A 14878-nucleotide genomic window follows, 5' to 3' on the forward strand; every position below is an offset into this window, starting at 1 on the left:
TATATATTGATATCAACCTTCAGGTTTTCAATACGAATTTTTCAAGTGCGGTTGCTAGTCCAACACCCTCACCCACGGATATTCAAGGAGCTTAAATGCTATCGGCGTTCGGTGTTTGTTGGTAACCATCCCAAGCACCATCTAATCCCAACGTTTCAATATAACTTTTTTTTATGATATCCTCAATTTTACCAAAATTCTCCCCTCCTTTATCCATTACCCTTCAATGTTGCGGGAAATATAATCTTACATGACCACAATTCCATTCTTAATATTCCTTATCAAACATAAAATTATGTATGATTATGTAAGATAAGATGAACAAGTTCCACTGAAGTTACAGCTGTTTATGGGAAGTGATATCCAATTTCGATTGGTTGTATTGGGATTTTTTTTTTAAATGATCAGATAACATCTTTAGCTATAAGAAGGGATGTAACAGTTGTCAGGATTGTCAATTCTTCTACTACTACTACTACTACTACTACTACTACTACTACTACTACTAATAATAATAATAATAATAATAATAATAATAATAATAATAATAATAATTTGGGAAGTTATCAAGTAAGATGAAATAGACATTTTTCCTCTACATAAAATTTTTTATTAACTACAAGAAAGTATTAGCAGACACTGATCAAAAATAGTTAATGGCCCTAACTTTCTATCTTGAGAATAGGGATATAAGACTGCAATGAATGACGTGACAAAGAAAAAAAAAAAACTGATATCAACAATGAACGGAAAGTTACAGGAACCAATACAATGAATATTGAAATTTCAGGTGTGGCTTGATTTTCCCAGTGGCATGAAAGGGGCAATGTTGTCCACAAAAAACTTGATGACCCGTTTTTGTGTCTGACCTAACCCATCGATCTACGTAACTATAGTCCATTTCTTTTAGCGATGCAAATTTGCACAGACTCGCAGCGGTGCCCTTTTAGCTCGGAAAAGTTTCCTGGTCGCTGATTGGTTAGAATTATCTCGTCCAACCAATCAGCGATCAGGAAACTTTTCCGAGCTAAAAGGGCACCGCTGAGAGTCGGTGCAAATCTGCATCGCTAAAAGAAATTGACTATAAGCATATTTAGACCCTCAACAGCATTCCAAAACAGTCCCCACCTCTGTGACACCCTCCCCTTAACAACAACAACAACAACAACAACAACAAATGTAGCCGTTTCTAGTCCACTGCAGGGCAAAAGCTTCAGACATGTCCTTATTCATGTCTGGGGTTTGGACAGTTTTCATCACCACGCTAGCCACTGCTATACATACATGATGGTGGGAGACTTTAATCTGATCGCTGATAGCAAACCAAACTAGCATGGACGGCATTCAATAGTAAAGTTATGCTGATCATGGCGATATGCAAACTCTTTCACTAAGTGGGTCCTGGGTATCCCCTTTCAGAAAGGGGTCCCTTAACCTACCCTGGCATAAATGCATGATAAAAATATACGTAAAGATTAATTTATATAAGTGATTTATGATTCATCGTTGTTTTTTTTTTATTTATTTATTTATTTTTTTGGACGTATGACTCGGCGTTGAGGTCGGGATGACCACTCAACGCCAGAGTACAACAGGGGGAAACCCACAGTTCTATGAAGTGAAGTTAAATGAGGTCGGTTAATATACCTTACATAATGAGGAGCCCGTGTTGGTTATATATATATATATATATATATATATATATATATATATATATATATATATGTATATAATATATATATATGAATACATATATATGTATATATGTATATATATATATATATATATATATATATATATATATATATATATATATATATATACATATATATATGTGTGTGTGTGTGTTTCTTTCCGGTTAAGACCAATACCATTGCAAGACTTATTTCTCTCCCCGTCCCTCGGGTAGGCGGGACAGGAGAAGGATACTCTGTTGAGAGGGGCTGCGTGTGTGAGTGCATATCTATCTAAATATTTAGCCGTCATTTTTAACGGTCGCGTACACTAGTAAGAAAGGGAACGAGATCGTAAGGCAGATACGGGGTCAAGGGACGATGCAGAGATACTAAACAACTGAAATAAACTCAGTTCAGCGAGTCTGTCCTTGTTACATATGCGTCCAATCAAGAAATAATCCAAATACTTCTCTGGTATTCTTAAGTGGTACGACATTACCGCATTCAACATTTGTCTTCTTATATCAGTTTGAGTAACTCCTTAAGCACGTTCAGTTATTGAATAAAGATAAGACTTATTTTCGGAAAGATTCATCACCCAATGGCAAGAATAGCTTGTGTTGCATGATTCTTGAATTTGCCCTATCAGTTCCACCAAAGTTTGGGATTGTCATCTTTCTCGTGTGATGTTTGTGTACGAGACCTTGAGCTAGCCGCGTTCAGCAACACAATCAATAAAAAAAAACTATTGCCAACTTGCATAAAGTAAACAGTGTCCGAAACCCATAAAATGTCGAAGATAATTAAAAAAAATTAATTATGATCTTTACATAAAAACAGCCGTTAAAAAAGAAATCAGCGAGGACACCGGATGACATATCGTCGCTATATTCCGCCGATAAAAAACCTGCCTTCCCGATGATGATAACATCCAAACGCTTAAGGGTTAAAGTCGAATGTCATCGAATCTCCCGGGCTGTTAATGTGGGTCTTCCTTTTTAAAATACCAACCGTTGCAGGCATCGCGTTACCCGGCTAACTTGCCTGTTCCAACGCACGACCCACGCAGAGTAGACGTTTTAAATCAGAGCTCTCACGTCTGGTAAGCTTCTTATGTCCTATTTGGTACCTTTGATACATTTTTCGTTATTATCAATATTATTTAAATGTTATTTGCTTACTTTTTGGCCGTAAGCTTTTTGAATTTTGCGTATAGATTCGGCTAAAAACTATTGGCAAGTCGATACGAGTAAAGAAATATTGACCGAAGATACTCTCGATTTAAAATTCATGATTGGCTGGAGTTGGACGACGAGAATATTTGACGGGATTAGATAAATAAAATCCCAATTTAAAGACATTCTTCTATTTGAAAACGGCTTTTCATTTGCTTAAAAAGGACACTTCACAGGCTGAGAAAGCCGTAATCTGCCTCATGGCACCTCCTTGTCGAAGTCTTAAGTTGGCAACTTGGCATTTAACCCAAGAGTGTCTTGCTCAGCGAGTAACTTTTTCTTTTATTATAAAAATACAATTACATTTTATTCATTTACATTATTTGCTTAATTATTCTATTTACATAAATATAAAAAGTATAACAAAATATAGATATGCACTAATATTTACAAACATATAAATCAAAATAAAAAATACGGTCTAAAAATTCTTTTGTTACGTACTTAAGATATATTGTTTGCATATCTACATTTGATATACATTCTTGAGATTCTAATTCATTTATCAAGAAAAATATTACATCGTGGCAGCTATTACTGTTTTTATTACACATCCATAGACAATATAAATTTGGTACAAGTGGGCGGGTTTAAAAGTCACTGATACTTGTATGATTGTGTTGCTGTGTCGCTTGATTTTGCCAGTCTCCGCTCAAACTGCTTGAGACAATTACGAAACTTTTAGGCAGTCCTTTTACTGAAGAGGTATAGGGCAACCCATATATATATATATATATATATATATATATATATATATATATATATATATATATGTATATATATATACATATATAATATATGTATAATATATATATATATATATATATATATATATATATATATATTGCGTCACAGAACTTCAATTATAAGAAATATTTGGTGATCGACTGGGATGATCTTCCAAAAACGAAGTTATGTGAGGGAGTAGCAAGCGTTCTTTTCTTTAAGTTCATTAGATAAAAATGTGGTGATAGATATAATTTTAAAAGTATCTTTATTCAAGGGTAAAACGAATGTTTCATCGGAAAAATTTCAATTAATTAACTTTTTGTTTCGATTGAAAATATTCATGGAGTTATTTGACCGATTAATAATCAATCACTTTGTACAAAGAATTGTTTGTGGCTGTTTGCTGCTATTCAAATATAATTTAATTGTACAATTATTTGTGACAGCATTTAAAAGCCGTGGGTATTACCTATACCCCAAGACAGTAAAAACGGGAGATATGGATTATAAAAGGTATTATTATTATTATTATTATTATTATTATTATTATTATCAACAATAACCGCGCTGCAACCCTGACTTCAAAATCACCATGATAAATACTCAAGGCCCCCAAAATCGGATAGCCTATATACAAAAAAACACATGTTTATATCAGATAGATAAAAATATTAATGATAATTAACATAAATCATAAAATGAGACTTGTGTTGACTTGCCAAATACCTCAACAAAAGAAATACTAAACTACTACTACTTGAGATAGGCAATTGGTTAATTCAATCATTACTGAAATGACAAAGTATTTGCCAGTAAAGATTTTTTTATTAGATATATTCTTGATATATGTACTATTTGCTCTTATAATTCAAACAGAGTTTATAAAATTTGAAATAATTCTTTTCATTTGTAAACGATAATAAAATTACACAGTATCGTCACTAATGAAAGTGATCGTAATATACTAGTTCGAGCCTGACAAAGGATGAAGGGACACTAGAGATGATATTATTATCATTATTATTATTAGTAGTAGTAGTATTACTTGCTAAGCTAAAACACTAGTTGGAAAAGCAAGATGATATAAGCCCAAGGGCTCCAACAGGGAAAATAGCCCAGGGAGAAAAAGAAATGAATAAACAACAATAGAAGTAATTAACAATTAAAATAAAATATAAGAATAGTAAATTAGAATAAACCTTTCATATTCAAATATGAAAACTTTAAAAAACGAAATGAAGAGAAACAACATAGAACAGTGTACCCTCAAGCAAGGGAACTCTAGCCCAAGACAGTGGAAGACCATGGTGCAGAAGCTATGGCACTACACAAGATTAGAGAACATTGGTTTGATAGTCCTCTTCCTAGAAGAGCTGCTTACCATAGCTAAAGTGTCTCTTCTACCCATACCAAGTAGCCACTGAACAATTACAGTGCAGTAGTTAATCTCAGCGTTGTTAGGTGTATGAGGACAGAGGAGAGTATGTAAAGAATTAATCAGATTATTCGGTGTATTCGTAGGCAATGGGAAAATGTGCCGTAACCAGAGAGAAGAATCCAATGGACTATTGCCTGGCCAATCAAAGGACCCAATAACTCTGTAGCGGTAGTATCTCAACGGGTGGCTGGTGCCTTTTTCCATCCTAAGACACTTGTTAATGGCGCATCATGAACTTGATTGAGCATATCGCACGGTTTCTGTTGCGGATGAATTGAAAATCAAACAATGAGAAATTACAAGACTGAAGAATCCAATATAATTGAAAGTTACTCCTGTTGATGTACAAGAAAGGCTACAAACATGACTGAAGGCGTCGCCTAAACTAAAACATACCGAGTGAAGTAACGATCAATAATCATATCTGATTCGTAAAGGAATTTGGGTCATATTGCCTAGAGGCCTTTTCATTAACGAGGAGCACCTTGGGAACACCCTGCAGTTGCGTTAAAAATATTGAACAGCATTAGAAATGACGAAAGGAAGTGGGAAATTAGTCAAAGTAAAAGGTTTTAGACGCTGCAAAACCCGTATTTTCTCGGTCTGATCGTTCACACTAAGCGCTGTATGTCTTACTGATCACAGTAAATTGGTTTTCCCCAAGTATTCTGTGCTTGAAATACTGTACTTATACACAGAATAGGCTCTGTCAGTTTTTTATTGGACTAGCTTTCCATAAAAATTGTCGTTCCCTTGTAACACGCACGTGAATATTGCCTAATTTCGGTCCGAAGTTGATCGTTATCTGTAGAAGCTATTTGCACCTTCCGATTGACTTGAGTGAAATATTGAAGAATTATGAAACACATTGAGAAGCAACAAGAATGCACTCACTCCAAATGGTCTATGGCAATTAATTACTAATATCACTGGCAATGCTCATTACAAAATTTAATACCCGAGTGACGGAAGTAGTGACTAGTAACGTAACCTGATTATTAAACATTTATAGGATGAACATCTACATAGGCCTAGGCTGGCCCAGAAAATGAACATTAAACATTTAGACACTGAGCTGAATGCAGTTGATCGTGAACCAATAAAGACAAAATATGTGTAAAGATTAATGAATATGATTAAATAAAACCTATATTTTCATACATACAGGAATACTTGTTTGCTATTTATGCAGCCTTCTTACTCTAAAAACATTTAATATGTTTGATGTTGGCCTACTAAAGGCAAGTGACATTTTCCCTCTATGAGGCTAATATCAGAAGTTGCCCTTTGGGTTTTCAGGTAATATGGTTCCTAACCAACCTGCTTAGGCCACCTAAGCAGAACACCATAAAAATCTGTGGTTTGTAATAAAGGTTGGAAGGAAAAATGTAATTAAATATGATATTTATTACATAAATAAGCCTTTAAAATAACGTAGTAACGGAGTTACAAACAGTTGGTTGGAGAACAAGGCAATTCACGTAAATCGTAGGGCGTTTCCTTCGTTCTGCTTCGCTCGCTGTCTGTAAAGAAATATTCAAGAAGATTAGTATCTAAAAGTCATGGTCATTTATATAGAAGAATATACCCATCGGAATAATAACCCACTTAAAATTACCTTACAATTGAGCAACTGAGGTTTACATTAGTATCAGGAAGGAAATAAAAGGGCCGATACATCGAAACCGAACACCATCCTGAAATGAACGGTAAACCTAATATAAATTTGCTCGGTCGTAATATGGGAGACAATTCGTCATAAATATAACCATTCGAAACAATGTATTTGACGATTCTCTTACCCAAGTGTTAAGAACGTGAATTTATAAATAAGCTAGAGTTACTAGTCCGAGAGCTAAATCACCTGAAAGGACAAGAGAATACGATATATAAAACATTGACCACAAAAATCTATTACTAATCTTCATAAGGTTAAAAATGACAGACAGGAAAAACTTGAAATAGGCAACACAAGGCAATGAGAGTTCGCAATGATAACCTTAAAAATAAGCCCTATATATTCTTGGTACTCACCATTGTCGAACCATGCACAAAGGCGTTGCAGATGGATTTTGGCAGATTTTCACAAGAGGGTGACGTAGACCAGGGATCCCAATAATAGCCTTTAGCCTAAGAAAGGCATGTCGGACAAATAAAAAATGTGGAAACCTTTCCAGGTGAGTGAGGTCTCTGTGTCTCTGTCTCTGACACTGTCGGACGGCCGGGCTCCCTGCCTCCTCGTCGGCGTTTTCGCTCGAGTAAAGCATATGGAAGGAGGAGGAGTTAGCAAACTATCCATCTTTAAAGACTGGACGGCAGGAAAGACAGTTTGATGGTACCAAGAGTAGGGCAATTGAAATACCAAATTCTTAATAATTACTAGTCTTTCCTGTCGCCATGTGAAAATATGAAATATCTTGTACAGTCCAGGGGCGAAGATGGGATTTTTTCAGAAATGAAAAAATTCCATCCTGAAACATATATAGCAGGACAATTGTAAGAAAAAATACATTTAAGAAATGTAAAAATAATTAAATTAAATACAAAAAAATACAAACACTGAATAATGATTAAAGCATCTGTCTTGTCCTTTCTTGGCTTAATATAGCAGCCTTTCTTTTGGGCCTTAAGGACGAAGTAACAGAATTACTAACATCAGGAGTAGCTGAATTGGTACTTCCTGTGTTTTCTAGTATTGGAATAATATTATTTACATGCAACCTTGATGTCTGGCCTGTTTTTCCCTTCTTAATAACAGCATGGGTAACTTCACCCAAATCATTCTTAAAAACTTCTAAAATTATGCCTAAAGGATAATTATTCCTTTTGGTATGTTCCTCCTTAATTAATACAACATCGCCAACATTTAGTAATTTATGAGTAACGGGACGATACCGCCCCTTCCTATCAACTGCTTGCTGAATCAGAGTACCTAGAAATTCATTATGATAGGTCTCTATTAAAGTCTGCCTAATTTTACACAACTTTACGTAATTCTGATAAATAGCTTGATTATCAGGGTCAAATTCTGGATCTTCAACTGAAAGAGGTTGAAGATTAGGGATAAGGTTTAGAGAAGTCAATTCATAGCCTCGCACGAGCTGTTCCGGCGTTATTGGTTCGGGCACATTGTCAGTCTCAGCACGAACAGCTTCTTTGAAGGCTATAGGTCGTCGATTAATGAGATGCACAATATTACAGACAAGAAATTCAAAGTCTACATACGTCAATATAAAATTCTTAATTGCTCCAAACATTAATCTTTTGACCATTTTTACACAGACTTCTACTAATGATCCCAATTCACTGCAGCCTTTGAAATATTGCTGAAAGGAGAGGGGTTTTACATTATTTTCCTCAAAATATAATTGCGTCTGAGGGTCACTAATGAAGGAAGTTATGGTATTACCTCCTGCCACCAACTGAGTCCCAAGATCACTAATACAAAGTTGAGGAATCCCGTACTCAAAGCAGTGTAGCTGAAATGCTCTTAAAAATTCTGCAACATTCAAACTCCTGCAAATTTTGAGGTTAACTGCCCTAGACCAAGTACAGGTGATACATAGTAACCAAACCTTACGGGTCTCTTTTCCATCCTTCGTATTGAAGGGTCCTAGATAATCCATAAATATGTTAGAAAAAGGAACCGTAGGAGGATCTGCTCTGAAGTCTCTGTAAAAGTTCTGATTTAACTTTATATAGCGATTATTAAACCTACGACAATGAACACACTGTTTAAGAGCCTTTTTCACCACTGAGAAATGTTTAGGGATGTAATAATGCTTTCTGAGCTCTGTTAATACAGAATAACATCCTGAATGTAATAATTTGAGGTGTGCATCCCAAATAATTAGTTTGGTCAAATGACTGTCTGGGTGCAATAATAAAGGGTAATTTCCTCTTAAGCCATAATTCCATTTTTTGAATTTACTCTTAACTCTCAGAAGACCCTGTGAATCTAAAAATACATTAAGTTGCGTTATAATAGGAGGAATGTCTTTTCTGGAATTAAGACCATGCTGTAGGTAAGAATATACCTCAGGATAATGCTTCCTTTGTTCATTGTTTAACAAGTAATTTATAGCCTGGGCAAAGTAATTAGCGACTGGTGAGCAAGCAATTTTCGCTTTCAGCTTCCACTTGTGCACCACTAAGAAAATTCTGCGAAAAATCAATAAAAGTTTCCTGAAATTGGAATAATTATTAATATCAATAAGATTGTTAGCAACTTCAATAACCTGAGCTGTGGAAGGAGTTGCTTGAACCTCAGTGGGCATCTCAAATGCTGGTATGGTAGTTGACAATTCTGGAACTTCATTTATACTTAAATTTGGTCCTGAAAAAAAGCAAGAATTTTGCAACTGGTTGTATGACACACATCTGGTGATTATGTCCGCAGGATTGTTTTTTCCTGAAATAAAGCTAAATTTTATAGGAACCGTTTCACACATTCTTTGAATATTATGAAGTCTGTTTACGACAAATGGAGAATGTTTATTTAATTTGTCCAATTTCAAGGCAGCAGAATTCAGCCAATGTAAGGCACAGAGAGAATCAGTATATACGTAAATATTATTAACCTTTAAGGGTTTTAAGCAAGCAGATCCAGACAAATCTTTGTAAATCTCAAGAGCACACTCAACACTTAAATGTATTGCGTTAAGTTCCAGAGAGGGCATGGATTTACTCTTAAGTTGATTATTTACAAGTCGGTTTTTGGCATGTATAAAGCTTAAGCGATTGGATTCAATATGCTGTAAATAGAGTACACAACCAAATATGTCCTTACTTGCATCTGAAAAAATATAAATATCATAATTGCCATCTCGTGGACCAACACACCTAGCAATTTTTAAAGGAGGAGCTCTGTTGGTTTGCCTGCAAATATTAATCCATTCTCTCTGCAATTCTTGCGTTAATGGTTGATCCCAATGTAAATTCTTTTGACACTGTAATTGATGCATGAACAATCTACAGCGGTTAAACAATGGCATATTAAAACCAAAAAGGTCAAACTGTGAAGCAATTGTTTGTAAAAGAGACCTTTTAGTATTAGCATTGGGATCCAGACAAATTGGTTTAGTGAAAATTTCGTCGGAACATCGGTCCCAGTTTAAACCAAACAACTTGTTACGTAAAGGCGTAGCTGCCTCGGCTTCGCGGTCCACTTCATCCTGTAAAGTCGAGTCATTAGTTACAACCTGCTGAATGTCAAATTTATAGGGATTGAATATATTCGAAAGCTGTTTATACGACCACTCTAACTCCTCTGAAGTATTGGCAGTAATGGCCCCATTGTCCATATAAATCATGTTATAGATAGATTTCTTTAAATCTGCTATTCGAGAATCCTCTGAAGGTTGTAACACAAGTATGTAATATAATGAAATCATTAATAAAAAGGGACTACATCTAAGGCCAAAAGGTAATCTTACATTCTTAAAAGCCAATAAGGAAAAATCGCCTTGATTCACATTTTTGTACCAAAAAAATAACAACTTAGACTGATCAGTTTCTGTTAAAGATAACATATTAAAGGCTTTCTTAAGGTCAAATATGAGTAACTTTTGGTCAAATCTAAGCTGTAAAAAGGAAGAGGACAATTTTTGGTTTAACGTAGGCCCTGAATACATGCACTGGTTATGTGACAAAGATATATTATTAGAAGAATCCCTAAGGTTAGACAAAAATACAATCCTACATTTGGTACTATCCCTATCCAGTTTAAAGATAGGCATGTGTGGTAAAAAAGAATGTTGAGGATTCTCACTTTTAAACACTTCTAAATCATAAATGGGTTCAATTATGCCTGCCTTCAATTGCTCCTTAATTGTTTGGTCAACGAGCTGCAAACGTTCTGGATGTCGTTTAAGTCTCTTGAGGTTAGACCTTAATATCAACTTAGATAGATTTTCATTCTTTGAAAGTAAATGAGAAACTTTCCCATTCCACAGCAAGGGAACGATAATGCGTCCATCAGACTCCCTACGACGAAGGGTTTTGATGGTAAATTCGACCAACTGGTTATTAAGTTCAATACTTTCATCATTGTAGAAATTCTGATCGTAATTTAAGTAATAATTACATTCAGACTCTAGAAGTTGATCAGTGGCCTGTTGCAGTGGTTTCTCCATAAGCATGCCTCTTTCATTTATTACAGAAAATGAACAGTTTACCTCAAAGTTAGTATTAATGTCATCATAAGCAAAAATATCAACTTTAGAGTTCAGCAAAAATGAATTACTCTGGATATGAATAGCAGAACTACACTCAAATGGGTTACTAACAGCCGAGGTTGGCACTCTCTTATCAGCTAAATTATCAATATTCTTAATCATTAAATCAATGCTACCAGACAGCAAAATACCTGCATGACACTCGGTATACATCGATGAATTTATTCCTCCAAAAACTGTATCTGTACCTGCAATACAATAAGCGAAGTCTGTACCTAAAATGAGCTGAACATTATCAATTTCATGAGAAAATTTATTAAGGAATTGATCAGCTAATTTAACTCCTTGGGCCTGAAATTTATCAACTAATCTACCAAGCAGAGGTAATTTCAATGCTACATTAATGTTTGGTACAACCAAGCAATAAATTATAAAGGATTTATCTCCGATCGTAACAGGAACTTCAACAATTTCAGTAAAATACTCCTTGTTACCATTAAACCCATTAACTGTTAGCTTTACCTTTGAGTTAATGATTTTAAGATTATTCTCCTCCGCCAATTTCTTGGTGACAAACGTGCTCTGCGAACCACTGTCCTTCAGTCCTCTGTAAACAGTTCCCCCAACTTTAAATGAAAAGGTGGGTAAAATGGAATCACCTTGACAAGTAGGAAGGACGGCAACACCGCTGCTTATTTGAGAAGTTTCCACCTTGGATTCGCAGTTATTATTATTGTTAGAGTTTCTGCCTGGTGGCGGACTCCTATCACACAGGTACGTCATATGCCAGCTGTTACAATTTGAACAGCGTCTCTTGAATTTAAAACGGCACTTACCGGAGACATGATTAAACTGCCCGCATTTTACACATCCATTTTTAGATTTTAAAATATGCACTTTATCTGTAGGAGAAAGAAAATTAGGGCACTTATGGATAAAGTGAAATTTATCAGTATTTCCAACTGCAGAACACAAGGAACACTGAGGCGAAGACCTGTCTTTATCATATGTTACTGCTTCCGCAGCCATGCTGGTAGTACTCTCTTTAGGAAGAGGGAGTGTTAATGTTTTGACACGTGAAGCTTTACATTTCAAGCTTTCAACACCTTTCCCGTCACTTTCGTACCTTTCGCAAGCTGCAAAGAAATGTGAAATAATGTCATTTAAGGAAGGATGAGTTTTTCCTGTAATATTAATAAAATGACGCTGAAAGCGACCATTTAAGCCGTGCCAAGCAAAATATCTGACAAATTCATCCGCTCTAATGTTAAAAGTCTTGACTGCTTCACATACTGATCGGAGGATGGAAATAAATGTGAAGGGATCATCACCCTCTCTTAGACTTAACTCCGTAATTTTCCTAATTGCATTGTTTTTACAAACCTCCTTAGAAGCAAAGGCGGAAATCAATAATTCTTTGGCATCTACATAACGCTGTTTATCAGCTTCCAGAGAACTTAATAAAGTCTTTGCTCGACCGTCTATCTGTTGCTTCAGCAATAAAAGTAAATCTCTGTCTGGATACTGAAATGCATTAGTTGTAGCCTCAAATTCTGCTATAAATTTCAAGAAATCTTCTCCTTCTTTGCTTGTAAACTTGGGAAGAGGAGCTGTTGGCTGTTTCAGTAAACTGCGGGCCACGTCGGGAATATTAGAACCATTATTACCCCTGGAAATCTCAAGTAATGGTAAACAATACTCAATTTTATCTAAATAATCCTGGCAACTTGTTAATTCTGGCTCTAACTCTGCTTCATCAGATACGTCAGGAAATTTCTTCAAGAGGATATGATCATCTAGCTCTGACAGCTTGTTTCTATAATTAACAAGAAGACCTTTAATAGCTAACTTTTCTTCTTGTGTAAGGGCAGAATAGGTGTCAGACCTATTGAATTGTTCGGTGACTTTTCTCCGAATGACTTTTCGTTGTCCAATCAGTACCTGTAAGTTAGCCATTATAACAAACGTATAACAAATGCAAAATAATAAAATGTTAACTTTCTGAAAAGGAAAAATATATTTATTTAAATGAAATGTTAATATCCTGGAAAGGAAAATGTCAAAGTCCTGCAAATAGAAATATGAGACTACTGGGAGCCCCGGTCGTGGTCAATTCTCTACTGGATCATCTGCACCATCATTAAGCACCTTTCATTGTGTTGCCCCACGTTGGGCGCCATAAGCAGAACACCATAAAAATCTGTGGTTTGTAATAAAGGTTGGAAGGAAAAATGTAATTAAATATGATATTTATTACATAAATAAGCCTTTAAAATAACGTAGTAACGGAGTTACAAACAGTTGGTTGGAGAACAAGGCAATTCACGTAAATCGTAGGGCGTTTCCTTCGTTCTGCTTCGCTCGCTGTCTGTAAAGAAATATTCAAGAAGATTAGTATCTAAAAGTCATGGTCATTTATATAGAAGAATATACCCATCGGAATAATAACCCACTTAAAATTACCTTACAATTGAGCAACTGAGGTTTACATTAGTATCAGGAAGGAAATAAAAGGGCCGATACATCGAAACCGAACACCATCCTGAAATGAACGGTAAACCTAATATAAATTTGCTCGGTCGTAATATGGGAGACAATTCGTCATAAATATAACCATTCGAAACAATGTATTTGACGATTCTCTTACCCAAGTGTTAAGAACGTGAATTTATAAATAAGCTAGAGTTACTAGTCCGAGAGCTAAATCACCTGAAAGGACAAGAGAATACGATATATAAAACATTGACCACAAAAATCTATTACTAATCTTCATAAGGTTAAAAATGACAGACAGGAAAAACTTGAAATAGGCAACACAAGGCAATGAGAGTTCGCAATGATAACCTTAAAAATAAGCCCTATATATTCTTGGTACTCACCATTGTCGAACCATGCACAAAGGCGTTGCAGATGGATTTTGGCAGATTTTCACAAGAGGGTGACGTAGACCAGGGATCCCAATAATAGCCTTTAGCCTAAGAAAGGCATGTCGGACAAATAAAAAATGTGGAAACCTTTCCAGGTGAGTGAGGTCTCTGTGTCTCTGTCTCTGACACTGTCGGACGGCCGGGCTCCCTGCCTCCTCGTCGGCGTTTTCGCTCGAGTAAAGCATATGGAAGGAGGAGGAGTTAGCAAACTATCCATCTTTAAAGACTGGACGGCAGGAAAGACAGTTTGATGGTACCAAGAGTAGGGCAATTGAAATACCAAATTCTTAATAATTACTAGTCTTTCCTGTCGCCATGTGAAAATATGAAATATCTTGTACACCACCAATGTGCAGGACACTCATGTCACGAATGCGTCTGCCGTTTCAGTACTAACCAGACGAACGTTGTTTTAGAGATTACAAAGGAAAGATAGCAGGTTGTCCTTTCTAACATAAATTTTGTGACCTCATCACCGCAAGAAAATATTAATGATATTCGGAACAATTGTTTACTCACCAAAATTTTCTTCATGTTCGAAATTCAATCTTTTCTGTGAGCAGCAAAATAGTCACTTTTTCATGGAATTTGTAAGGATTTGTCGCATTTTAATAAATATTCCATTTTCAATAGAAAAATTGTCGAATCCTGTTCGTGAAATGTTATTTTCTTATCGAATTTTGACGTTTACTTCAGT

At 35.5% G+C, this 14878-nt stretch overlaps 1 protein-coding gene across 5 annotated transcripts; it reads right to left on the reverse strand.

Annotated features, from left to right (window-relative positions):
- Nucleotides 1–6470: 6470 nt before the first annotated feature.
- Nucleotides 6471–14516, reverse strand: LOC137653711 (uncharacterized). Of its 5 annotated transcripts, none has more exons than XM_068387297.1 (3): nucleotides 14134–14516; nucleotides 13718–13796; nucleotides 6471–13622 (listed from the first exon to the last, which is right to left on the reverse strand). In XM_068387297.1, exon 3 carries the CDS (start codon nucleotides 13208–13210, stop codon nucleotides 7649–7651), a length of 5562 nt encoding a protein of 1853 aa, XP_068243398.1. In that variant the 5' UTR covers nucleotides 13211–13622; nucleotides 13718–13796; nucleotides 14134–14516; the 3' UTR covers nucleotides 6471–7648. The 5 variants fall into 5 exon arrangements, with proteins under 5 accessions (XP_068243398.1, XP_068243395.1, XP_068243397.1 ...); XM_068387294.1 differs by adding an exon at nucleotides 13902–13963 and having other exon boundaries at nucleotides 6471–13796; XM_068387296.1 differs by having other exon boundaries at nucleotides 13902–14516.
- Between the last annotated feature and the right edge of the window lie 362 nt (nucleotides 14517–14878).

This window comes from Palaemon carinicauda, chromosome 14, assembly GCF_036898095.1.
Source record: "Palaemon carinicauda isolate YSFRI2023 chromosome 14, ASM3689809v2, whole genome shotgun sequence".
Classification (NCBI taxonomy): Eukaryota; Metazoa; Arthropoda; class Malacostraca; order Decapoda; family Palaemonidae; genus Palaemon; species Palaemon carinicauda.